Raw genomic sequence first — 13881 nt, forward strand, 5'->3', positions numbered from 1 at the left:
TACTTAATTTTATAAAATCACTCACAATACACATTTTATTTCACCCGACAAAATGACTAGATTCTTATTTTGAACACTATACAATTTATTTACTCACCTTTGATACTAAAGGTGAGATAATTCAATCTATATTTTAAAAAGGCATTGCCAAGTCTAAAGAAACAGTATTAGGTAATTTTATATACATAGCATAATGATAACCTATTGCCTTACTTTTATAGAATCCTGTGATGTCTAACTTATTTTTACATGTCTTATTTAATATAAGAAACAACCCCATCAGGGTAGCAGAACTGGTATTATACCCATTTTTCAGATGAGTACATAAGAACCAGAGAGGTTAAAAGACTTGTCATATGACTGTTAAATAGACAAAACTAAAAGATAGAACTAGGACCAAGATATCCTGAATGCTAGATAAGCAATATTTCAAATACACCACAAAGCCTCCTAAAAAAATCACTTAACACACACACATACACCACACACACACAAACACAGACACACACAGCTTTAAAACCATATTTGAAACAAAAATTATATTAAAATTATTCACTATACAATTATAAAATAAAATAAAAAATATACGTATAACCTGAGTAATTTCAAATCTTGGTATAAAGATGTCTTTGTAATTGGGTTATGCTTCTAGAAACCAAACCAGTTTCCAAAATACTAAAGAAAAATCAATCTTCCTAAAATGTTCCTATTAAAACAGGCATATCAACTTCTTTTTTTAAATTCATTTTTATTCTTATTTATTTTTTTAAGTAGGCTCCATGCCCAGCATGCAGCCCAAAGCAGGGCTTGAACTCATGACCTCAGCTGAAATCAAGAGTCAGACACTTAAATGACTGAGCCACCACCCAGACACCCCAGGAGTATCAACTTCTAATAAGACAGATGAAGCCTGATTAGACCAAGTTTCTTTTCTTCATAAAATAAATAGAATATCACATAAAATACATATTTATATGCTTTGGCTTAAGCACACCAGTAACATATAAGAAAGAATTCAGAGCCCTTCTGGTATTATTAGAAAAACAAACTTTTTTTTAAGATTTTTTTTTTTTAAGTAATGTTAACACCCAACATGGGGCTCAAACTCACAATCCTGAGATCAAGAGTCAAACGCTCTACAGACTGAGCCAGCCAGGCACACCCCCACCCAAAAAACAACTTTTAAATTCCTAACAACAACTTGTAACTTCCATCTCCTACTGCCACATAGATTCTACTACTCCTATGCCTACAGCAAGTGTTATTAATGAAAACGACCAGCATAGGCACACAGGTATCAGAAAACGGGGGGGAAGCATATTACATTTAGTAGAGTAAATTTGTAGTGGAATTCAATCTCTGAAAGAACTAAAATACAAAAAATATGCAGGCCTTGATAAAATCTTGGTTTGAAAGACTATCTACAAAATACATCTTGCGTACAACTGAAATAATCTGATTGTAGAATGAATATAGGATGTCATTAAAAAATTACTGCTGATTTTCTTAGACATGATAATAGTATCATGACTATGAAGAAAAACACCTTTATTTTTAGATGTATGTGTAAATATTTAGAGGTCAAGTGCCATGCTGTCTGCAACTTAATTTCAAAGGGTCCGGAAAACAAAGACACAAACATAAAACAAACAGCAAAAAGTCAATTGTTGAATATATAAGACAGATATACAGGTGATCACTACCCTGTTATTTTAAAGTTTCTTTATGCTTAAAACTTTCAAATTAAAAAAATGGAAAAATAAGTAAGCTTTGGAGCACTTGGTACATATAACAACTGATATTTAATATTACTGAACACGATTTTAACTTGACAGCTGAGTCACATAAACTAGTCAGTCATGTACTACTCCTATTTATACTGAGGCAGGGTAGATGGTTACAGGCTAACACTTATCACAAAAGAATGAAAAGCTAAAGAAAGTTTATTGTATCTAGATAATAAATATTAGCTTTCAATACTGACTTTTTAAAAATTATCAAAATCAAAACAACAGCTTTATTTAGTCTGTTTTTATAGTGTCATATTTTTAAAAGTCAGTAAATGAGTTTTTCAGTTATCATCACAAGTAAATTCTCATAAGTAAATTCCCATTCTCTCTCTCATAAAGTAAATTCTCAAGTTAAAAAACATCATCTAGATTGCTTTATGATCCTCTGGCAATTGATAATCTGTAAATGACTGCATCATTCTAAAAATACAAAGAAAAGTCTCTTCGAGTTTTACATAAAAACTTGCCACTATAACTAATTTAGTTTAAGTTCCTATAATCAAAAGACCAAAATAATGTTATTTTTAAAAAACAACAACACTCAATCTGGGTAACTCCACCTATGGTTAAGATCAGGTTATGCTTCAACTGCTATAAAACCTCATTTGGAAACCTAAAAATATTTCCTTTAAAACTTAAGAGACATCACAAATCCTGAGAATTTGAGCTCTAAATTCATTCCCATGCTACTGAATTACGCTAGGAGTATTCCATAGATGAGGAAAGGGGGAAAAGGGTCCTTGGGTTAAAGTGACCCCTGGTGGTATGTGATCAGAACTAATCTGAGAGGGAACAGTTTTAACAAGTAATTTTATTGGTGAGTTAATAATACTCATTCAGGGAATTTAAGGAACACTCAAACAAAATTTGCTTACCCAAACTGGAGTTAATGAAATAACTGACGTATTTCCTATTATGATAAATGTGTTTTTACTAGAATCCCTCATGTCATCTGACTTGTACCCAAGTATACTTTATACCTAGTAAATAATCTGAAAAGAGATGAGAAACTCATTATTGACTAATAAGGAAATATCAATTATCTGTGTTTTATCTGAGAAGAAATAAATAACCACATTGACCTCAGAGCACAAGTGTAAGACTGACTAAGTCAAATTGCTGGCAATCTCTTCCCTTCAATGATGCTACAATCAGGAATTTACTTGAATATATAACCTGAAAAATAAAAAACCATCACTTATTAGTCTTATTTACTAAGTGGAAATCTCTATACTAACTTAAAAAGCAACAGATTTCTCAGTCCATTTTCTCCAAAAAATAATCCCTATAAGACATCAAAAGATTTCTGCAAAATTTGTTTTTATGGAACTAAGTCATATCTCTTTCTTATCAGAGAAAACCAGAACTTGCACTGCAGATGCGACACATTATTTGTGAAGATATCTCTTAGTTTACTAGTTACTGGCAAATCAATATTAAAACATTCCAAATGTCAGCAGGATTTCTACTATTCCAACTTCAGAAAGATAAAATATAAATATAAGCACTAAATGGTAGTACTATATCTATGGTACCTTGGTTAACATATGTATCATCTTTGAATTGAAAAAGCTTGTTTATTCACGAAGTAAATCAAACATTCTGTGTAGACTCTAGAACAGTCCAAATTCCTGAACCTTGAGTTTATTTTGGAGATAGTCTAGTAATCTCATAGTATATCAGAAGCCAAAGTTCCAATACGAAACCCCTTGTACCTAACCATACAAAAATTTAAACACCTAAAATTTATCGTGATATACACCATCTACAGTGATTGCTAGAAGACAGGAACTGTCTATTTCACTCACACAATATCCAATGTACTTTGTTGGATATAGAGTTAAGAGCACACTATCTCATACAGAGATACACACAAAAAAATAAATAAATAAGTTCAAAAAAGGGTATGTGAAGAGAATTCTCTTAACTGCAAATTTCTAGACAGAAAAAACTTAAAATGTAGACAGGTAATTGGTTCTTTCTCAGAGCTGTTACCACAGACAGTATTTTAGGCTACTGGTAGAACTGGTAAGTTCTATTGGAAGTGACAGCTAGAAGTCCACGTTATAAACAATAAGAATGTTCTTTTGTAACAAGAGAATTATCTCTTGGTTTTAAAGAATGAAACAATACATCTTATAGAGTAGATATTTCCCTCCATTTATGCTAAGGGAAGAGCCAAAAGTTAATGCCAAACAGTCTCTGGTTCATCATTTTCATTTTTCATTTTTGTAAAGGTGTAATGACTTGTTCTGAGTAGCTCCTGGTTGAAATTATGTCTTGTAACTGTCCTCAAGTTTAATACATTTTGCTGGATCACAGAGTACAGAATCCAATTAATCAAACGTTTGGCGAAGTTATTTTCTCTGCTTCAGAGGGAGGAAAGAACACACGCGCACGCATACACACACACACACACACACACACTCATTTAAAATAACAATGCCATTTTCTACATGTAACAAATTATTTCCAAGAATTACCACTAATATAAAGAAGTTTAATTACTTTATAATGTAAGTGCTAAACCTAGCTCCTTTTAGTTTATTTCAACCCATCCAGGATAAATCAAATTTAAGACAGAAGAATTCAGAATTGAGATAGAACAGTCTGACGGTGTCAAACATGAACTATGTACTTCTTTCCAAATTATGGCCTAAACGCTCTAGAAAATAACACCGTACCAGTTTAAAATTGCTTAAAATAAAAGTGATGGTAGGTAGAATGGGCCACACCTTATCAAAAGGTAGAGAAAAAGCTGCCTTTTAATTTGTAATTCTAAAAACCTAGTTCTAATACCGAGAAAGACAGTTTTCAGAGGAATGCATTCTGATCTGTGACACACATACAGTGTTTCCTGTTAATGGAACAAATGGACCTCCCTCAATACTATAGGGCAGAATTCATAAGTTTTTACTGGGAACGGGAAACGCCAGACTTCAAAAATTGCTTTTGAGCTTATTTCAACACTCTTCTCTTAAAACTTTATAAAGATATCATTGTCATCTTTAAACAAACAATAAGAGAATAATAAAATACACCTGAAACTGATATTCTGATTAAAAAACACTTTCTCCTCTCCTGAGAGGCTACAGTAAGAAATGTTTGCTCAGAAAGTCTTAAAAATCACTTACTTACCCATCTACTGAGTTAAGTTGGAGATTATACTGGACTGCCATTTATAAGATAGAATCACATTAATCTTCCACTAAATCTTCCTTTCTAGTTCCTCACCAGGCAGTGAAGTATTGAAAGAGGACAATCCTCACATGGACAAAGATTAGATGAGATACCTTAGTAAAATCCTTCTGCTGTCAGTATAAAGTTGTTTATTTCCTTCAGTAGGAAAAGTGATGAAAATATACAAAGAGCCCACTTTGCTATTTGTAAACAAGCATGTATACGCCTTTCCAAAAGATACATATCCAAAATAGTTTCCCATTTCAAAAGCAACTTGAGTCTGAAAATACCGCAAAAATGGAAGTGCTATGAAATGACAGTGAGAAATTACAAGCAGCCAACTCATTATTCAATCAAGAATTTGGCACAATCATAAACCATGTACCATCTATTTTAACGGATCTTAATTCTCCTGCTATCAGCTGAAATTCCAAATTGCAAACTGAACAACTAGTGCCAAAATCTGATCATTTGCTCAATTTTTCTGCCTCAGAATACTGTTACAAAGCAGGGCAGCACACACAATTCCATTCTTGACCTACAAGATTTGTACATTCTATAAACTGATATGTAAATGTCCATAAATTATAATACAAGGATTTACCCATTTCCAGGGAATATAAACATTAATGCTTATGTATCTGTGCAGAAGTAAAATAACATATGTTCCCCAAACAGTGGAATATCTTCAAATTGCAGTAACTATTCTGTTTCATTCATACAGGCAATATTTGAGAATAAAATATTACCTATCTAAGCTTTTTAATCAGTTTCAAGCAAGGCAAGCTTTCTAGTTGCATGGTATATAGTCTTTAAAAACTGTCTATTACTAAGTACAAAGAACAAAATTATTAAAATTATAGATTAGAAAGGAGCTTTCTTTTGAAGTCTTTAACCACAGGGTGGCACTTTATCAACCATCACCTTTGTTTATTCCAAACCATATACCCAATACAGTTTTGTGTAGTCAATTTAGATTATGGTCAATGGTGAATATCCAAAGAATTTTTTAAAACAAAAGGGGAATTTTTACTGACTTACGCAAGGATGAAGGAAAATTTCACCCTCTGCTTTTCATTAGCACAAGTAGTTCTTCTCTGTTACTTTCTACCAGGGGCATATTAAATTGTACCAAAAACCACATCATATTATAGCAACTATGTTTAAATCCAACATTTCCATCTTAATAAAATTATAAATTTAGGATTCTGATGTATTTGTACATTTCTCATTAATGAAACCTAAGATATATTTAGATATTTGCAATACAGAAAAGCAGGAGAGCACAAAATATGTCTACCATGACTTCAAAGATCACATAACAACACTTTTTAACAAGTCTACTAAATCTGTGTTCTAGAATGGTGATCTTGTGAAGGGGAATATTTAGCCAACATAGACTGAACGTGACCTCAATGAGATCATTTATTGAAAATATATACAAACCAGATAGTTTTATAAATTCTATGATTTCTTTAAAAAAATCTAATTTGGCATTCCTTCTTATTTTGCCATAAAAAATGGAGACAAGGGCCAATTAAAAAGATGTTATTCAAAACTTGAACAAGAGAAATAATATGAACTATATCTTTTATTGTAAAGCTTTTTTGGGAGGGAAATAATCAAGCTTGACAGACAGAAAGCAAATAAAAGTAATTAACACAAAGAATAAATTATAATACAAAGTGAAAACATCTTAATAAAAAAGTCATTAAGATTGAAATTGGTAAGAAAATATAACTTAATTATGGAAAATGGTTTGTTCTGATTTTTAGTTGGCGAACTTAGTTATTTTGTAAACAAAATAAAGAACACCAAAACCTAGCTTTCCATTCTCCTAGGTTTTAACTAACTCACAGGCAAAACCATGAGGCTTTGCAAATAGTTCCTTTATTCTTTAACACCTGGGCTATCTTAAATTTGAAATTACTTTCCTTTGCCTCTAAGTGTGGAAAGTTTTCGCAACAGTATTAAAACACACTTGAACTTTACTGCTCAGTGCTCAGATATTATGTTAGAAAAACAAATATTTATTCCTAAAACTTATTTCCACTCCTTTATTCAATAGTCCTGCTTTTAAATATTACAAATATTTAATATTACATGAATTATACATACATAAATATATTAACAATATTTAATAATATGTGTTGAGATATTTACATTTTAAAATAGTATTTAAATATTATACCATCTCATTATTTTAGCATACATAGCATAATACTCACTGCATATTCTAGCTCCCTAATCATAACATAATATCCCCAAATTAGGGGAATTAGGGGCTCTTCTTGTATAAATTTCAACTACTAACATTCGCTTTTGCTTTAACACCACCAAAGTAACCTGCCACAAGTTCAAGAATGTTCATTCCGGGACTATACTTCTTTATTTAAACTCTTCCTCCTCCCAGCAGTAAGACAATCAAGATTAAGAGGCCTACGGCTAAGTCTTGATGAAGGAAGCAATCTAACTGATAAGTAACTGAAGCTACTTGGAAATTATAAAAATTACCTTTGTCAACTGTGAGATTAGGTGACCATATAACTGAACTTCCTGCAAATGGAAAACTGACAGAAAAAAATGACTGTCTCAGAAAGCAAAAGTATATGAACTCAAGAACATTGGAAATGGTAAATATGTGAGTAAATGTAACATATTTGTGCTTATTTTAAATTTCTTTAAAACGTTTAGGGTGGTTGTCTTGGGATGGTGAGAAGATAAGACTCTTGACCACTTTCCATTTCAATACCTTACAAAGTCCACAATGAATACGCAGTATTTGTTGGATATCATTCCTTTGCCTCATCAGATCCTCCCTTCACCCTGCTCTTGATACCTGGAAGCCGACCTATATGGGTCACATCAGAAAGCTCCCTTGCCCTCAAGATTCTAGTTACATACAGCTGATGGGAAGTACTAAAGAACTCTAGGAGTTTGGAGAAAGCAAGAAGAAACAGGCTGGAGTATATTCCCTTAATTTCCTCCTGCTGCGAAATGTTGCAATAAAATTTTTCTAAAAACCATTGTAGTTCAACCAATGAACCAAATGCCTAAAGAAATGCAAGAATTTCTACAATGATACACAGAACATAGCAATAAAATTACGTGGCATTACCTGGTCTCTTAAAAATCCTTGATATCTTTTTTTCAAGAAGGGAAGAGAAAATGGGAATTCTTCTTAACTTATAGCTAAATATATTATGTTATATTATGCTGTATTATGTTATTTAATTTAAACTATAGCTTCCGTAATATTATAAAACAAAGTAGGGCCTAGTAGTAGCACATTCTGAGAACTGAGAGAGTTTGATTACCTATACTTAATTTCTGTATTTTTGGATAATTGACATTCAGCCATTTATTTTAATTTCAATAACTGTCTTAGTTTAAGAAAAATTATATATTACTTCAAATTAATCACAAAATGTCTTATCTAAAAATAATTTAAGAAAACATAACATTCATTAAAGGCAGAGTCATTCAAAGCCATCAATCCAAGTACATATCTTACCTTGGCTTAAAATCGCACAGCACTCTTTAAACCAAAAAATAAAGAAATAGCAACTGCACTTACAGGGATGATTTTTCATTACCTTTTCATATAAAACTGGGTAAAACCACACATATAACACAACTAAATATGAAGATTATATGTGACATATCAAAATCAATTACGCAGTAGAATTTTTAAAAATATAAATATAGATGGGTGGGTTTTTGTTGTTGTTGTTTTCTTTTTACCTGTTTTGCAATTTCTCTTAAACAGGCTACTCCTTGTTCAAAATTAGGGAAAGCTACTGAGCCATACTTTTGGTATTCAGGGATTGGTCTGATTTTTATTGTAGCTTCTGTTATCACACCAAGAGTTCCTGAAAAAGAAGGGGGAATAATCCAATATATCATATGCCAATTTTCTAAATCATATTTAAATCTATTTTATCTATTTATTCTATTAATGTATTCTATTCATATTTAAATCTATTTATTCTATGTGGGGAATAACGGCTACTCAAGTTTTTTTAGAAAAACAACTAAACAAATTTTATACTTTCTAAAAAAAAGGTTTGGGAATACATTTTTCTTATGTTATGCATAAATACTTTAAAACATTTTTAAGGTAACCTTCCTCCAAGACGGTTACTTTTAAATAGTTTTAAAAAGTATTACAACCTATTAAAAGAAAAAAAATTTTGAAAAACAACAGGTTTATATATCTCAAACATTCAGACAAAAGTATATTTTGATATTTGTGCCTACTTTTACTGTGAGAAAAATTTGCTGGGGCAAAAAGAAAGTTCTATGAGAATTTAAAATGATAGAAGAAATTAGAGGGACTATTATTACCTTGCCTTTTTCCTAGGAATTCATAAAATGACAACGGCAATACTAAGATGCCCTTGTAAGACACACAAAAAAAAACCCAGACCAGGTATTTCAGAGACAGAGCAGTTACCATACATATCTAGTACAAGAGAACCACCAATGAAATAAATGCTCTTTCCTTTATTACATGGAGGATGGACAAATCAAATAGGAAAAAAGAAAGTTAAATATAAACTACATTCTATGAGATCTAAATAACTATGCTAAAATATCTGAAGAGAAATGGTTATAATGATTATATTCAAGAAGCCAAGCTTTTTGAATTAGTGGTTTCTGATGTACAAATGGTAGAAATTATTAATACTATTAGTAAATTTTCTGAGAATCATGAAAAAAAAGAATAAAGAGGGAAATCTCTGAATTGGAGAACTTAATGATAACACTAGGAATAAATAAAAAGTACCACAAAAACCAAAGTTTCCAGTAGATTTATAATACACCCAAAATGTCAATACAGAATACAAGATTAAAAACTAAGAGTCCATTAAAAAGTAAATTACATTAGATCACAGTACGTTCATCACCTACACAAATGATTGCCTACTGAGATATCAAATATGACCATATTATAATTTGTAAAATCACAAAAACTCTGCAAGTCTGGCCTGATTAGTATTTAAATAAAAAGTAAATATATCTTGTAAATTTTAAAGGATCACAAAAATGACTAAAGCTTTATCTTTTATTTTAGTATCTTTATTGAGATATAATTCACAAACCATAAAATTCACCCATTTAAAGTGTAGAACTCAATATATTTTCAGTATATTCACAAATATATGCAACTATCATTAAAATCTAAGTTTAGGGGGCACCTGGGTGGCTCATTCAGTTAAGTGACTGACTCTTGATTTCGGCTCAGGTCATGATCTCGGGGTCATGGCATCAAACCCCACACTGGGCTCTATGCCCGGTGTGGAGTCTGCTTCTCTGTCTCCCTCTGCTCCTCCCCCACTCCCCCACTCTCTCTCTCTAATAAATAAAATCTTAAAAAAAAAATCTAAGTCTAGAACATTTTTATCACCCACAAAAAGAAACCCTGTACCCGTGAAACAGCCATTCCCTGTTTCCCCACACATACACTTCAGCCCTAGACAACCACTAATCTAGTAATTATCTCTATAAATTTGCCTATTCTGGACATTTCATGTAAATGGAATTTTACAATATGTGGTCCTTTGTGACTGGCTTCTATGTTTTCAAGGGTTATCCCTGTTATTGCACATATTAGTACTTCATTCCTTTTTAATTGTGGACAATTATTCCATTGTATGTATAACTAATTTTGTTCAACCATTCATTAGCTGATGGACATTTGGGTTACCACATTTTTTTAAACTAGATTACCAGTTTAATATAAAACATGATACTACTCAGGCAAAGCCAAGATGAAAAAAAAAGAGATGCATAGGACAAAGTATGGGGGAAGGGGCTCAGAGTTTCCATGCCCTCCCAGCCAGCACCTCCATGTGTTCACCACCCTGGAAGCTCCCTGGAATCGCATGTTAGTGATTTTTATGGAGACTTCATTACATAGGCATGATTGATTAAACCACTAATTCAATGTCTAGTCCCCCTCCCCTCCCTAGAGCTGAAAGTTCCATAGGTTTCCACCTTTTGGCTACTTCATATGAATAATGCTATCATGAATATACATATAAATTTACATACATATTTTTGCGTGGATGTATGTTTTCCTTTTTCTGGAATACATACATGAAGACTTTTTTAATTTCAGAAAAACCTCTGGTCCTATTCCACATAACCCTGCCCTCAGCTACCTTTTCCTAAGGCTACATTCTGGGCAAGAACCACCAAGAGGGGGGAATGGGGAGGAGGTCAGTTCATTTCTTGTACCCAGCCTTAGCTGGTGGGACAGAGGCTCTACTTGAAATGACACACTAATACTGGTGACCCAACTGCCCTTAGCCTGACTTGTAAAGAGATGGCATCTTGCCAGGAGACGCAAACCAAGAAGATCTGTTTTCCTTCCCTCTTTTCCCTAGCACGGAGCTACTAAAGTAGGGATGTCCTCAGAGAAAAGCATGCCATTGCTCCCCTTCCTCCCCTCCAGAGCCAGGCTCAGAGACTCAGAGACTCAGAGACTTGTTCTCAAGGGGCTGAGGAGGGAGGGGGAAAGGGAACACAAGGCAAAAAACAGCTCCTAATCTCTTTCCAAAGAAAATTACTTTGTTTGCAACAGAGTATGGAGAAGTTCAAGCCTAAGAACACTCTGAAAACAGTGGAGGATGTAAAAGGTAACTGGGAGGACATAGGTAAGTTTATTGGAGATAAAGGCAACATTGTATGCCAGTTAGTTTGCTTGTATACAGTGTGGAGGACCCCAACTATGGTCAGAGAAGAATCCCGAACACTAACCTCAGGAACAATCCCTTCTAAGAGATACACAAAATGGGTGAATTTTATGGTATGTGAATTTTATTTCAATAAATCTATTAAAAATAACCATAAGTTAATTAATTCTCTAAATGAATTACAAATGAAACTTCAGAATTATTTTCTTAAATAAGGAGCTAACAGTTATACATTTTACAAATAGGAAAATTTTTTAGAAATAAACATCTTAGACTATAAAAGGAGTCTAAAAGAACTTCTAAACCTTTGCCAGAGAAGAGGTAAAAGGACGACAGGTAAACTAGTACTATGGTGTCTCCTCATCCACCAATACAGAATTATCTATCACACTTGTTTGTTCCTACCAAGTCATATCAATTTTAATTTTTATTTCCCTACCACATACTGACACCATCACTAAGCTTATTTGTAATTCTTTCAACTCTTTTCAACATTTTTAGAAGCTCCTGGTAGCCTTGGAATTAACACCTCATGTTAAAAGTCATTTCTACAAATGAATTGAAATTTGACAGGCATATACTCTGAAACACAGGAATCATCTTCTCTATGTAATCTAACCGCAGATTACAGAACACTTTAATAAATACTTGCTGAAACTCAAAGTCACCAGATTGAAATCCATTAAGGAAAAGGTCAGTATAAGCCATGATTGCAGACAGGAACACTTTTCTACTTAAAACTAAACTCCAAGTTCCCAGGTTTTTGTGAAATCCTTCCTTAATATCTGAGAAATGGAGCCATCTGAAAATACTTCTTTGAATTATAGCATGTAATATCATCTAATACAACTTAAATATAATCCAGGAAAAAGCTGGAAACCATTTAAATGCCAATCATTGAGGGTCTGGTTAGCGTACATTCAGTAGCTGTCAAAAAGAATGAAGTGGCTCTAAATGTAATGATACGAAGTAAGCTTTATAAAAGGAAGTGTAAAGCAGAAAGACTGCATACATATATACTTAAATATAGCAGTTAAGTGTTTACTCTGAACAAAGGAAATGCTCAGAAAAAGGGACAGAAGGGCAGATTTTCCCTTATACATCCTTTAGTACCTTTTGAATTTTGTACATTTGTCCATATTTTAATTTTGTATACGTATTTACTTATTCAAAAAGTTGATTTTAAAACATATATCCCTTTACATCAGCATTCTAATTCTACATCAAAATTCTAAGGTACCAGCAAAAAGTGACCATGACTTAAACTTCTACCTACCTGTATTGCTTCCTCTGTAGAGTAAGCACTTTAAAGTAGTAAACCCACCATAACATTGAAAGTGAGGTAAAAAAAATAAAATAAAATAAAAATTAGTAAAATGAGACTTTGCATTATTGCAAGGCTAATGAAATGCCCAAGGCAAGTCTCTGCAACTATCCAGCTATGAGTCTACAGGCGGTCCCACTGTGAAAGCAAAATCATCCAGGTCTCAGAGAGCAGCTTCATTCAACTTAGCCCATCACAAATGGATATATCTAAAGTCACTTAATCAAAAGGCTCGTTTCTGTTGTGTTATTATATGTATTGATTCTTTTGCTCTGGGAATATTATGTCAGTGGAGTGACAGAAAAGACTTGGATTACTTATCACTTGATTATATGTATACTGTACCACTTTATACACTTTTATATTTTATATCTACTTTATATAATTGCTTATAAATAACTCCATGGCAATATGACATCACAGAGGCTTATACATCATTCACTTTTCTGTTTTATCAAAACTACATTACAATAAATTTAAGAATTTTCTATTTTATAATTTTCAAATATAATATTTGTTCTCAAGAAAACTAAAAGCTTCAAGTGCTATTTGATATAAAATGCAAGTATTTGCTTAAAGTAAATAAACTCTTTTGTAATTTGACAATATACTTTCAGGTGACTTTGGGACTAAGAAGAATGGCAGTCATTTGACTCTGAATCTTCCCCCCTCTGCATTTTCCCCACAAGACATAAAAATCAACAAGAAACAGAAAACCACATATAATAATGAAACAAAACTTTCAATATTACTAGGAAACAAAAAAACACTCTGAACTTGACATTACCTGTTAAACAGAGAGAAAACAAATGCCAAAAGACCTACTATAGCCTTCTACCTGCTGCTAGCTTGTAAGGGTAGGAAGTAAGGGGAGGCTCAAAAGATT

General features: G+C 32.5%; 1 protein-coding gene across 3 annotated transcripts in view; it reads right to left on the reverse strand.

Moving 5' to 3' along the window:
• The window catches only part of AGPS (alkylglycerone phosphate synthase), a 185714-nt gene that overhangs the window by 52570 nt on the left and 119263 nt on the right, over window positions 1-13881 (reverse strand). For all 3 annotated transcript variants that reach the window (XM_073882004.1, XM_025849602.2, XM_073881999.1), the window contains one exon: window positions 8715-8842. In XM_073882004.1, coding sequence (XP_073738105.1) covers window positions 8715-8842 — 128 coding nt within the window. The remainder of the gene's footprint in view (window positions 1-8714; window positions 8843-13881) is intronic.

The sequence above is a fragment of the Callorhinus ursinus genome, unplaced genomic scaffold, assembly GCF_003265705.2.
Source record: "Callorhinus ursinus isolate GAN/ISIS: 27379988/994484 unplaced genomic scaffold, GSC_fseal_2.0 scaffold2, whole genome shotgun sequence".
Classification (NCBI taxonomy): Eukaryota; Metazoa; Chordata; class Mammalia; order Carnivora; family Otariidae; genus Callorhinus; species Callorhinus ursinus.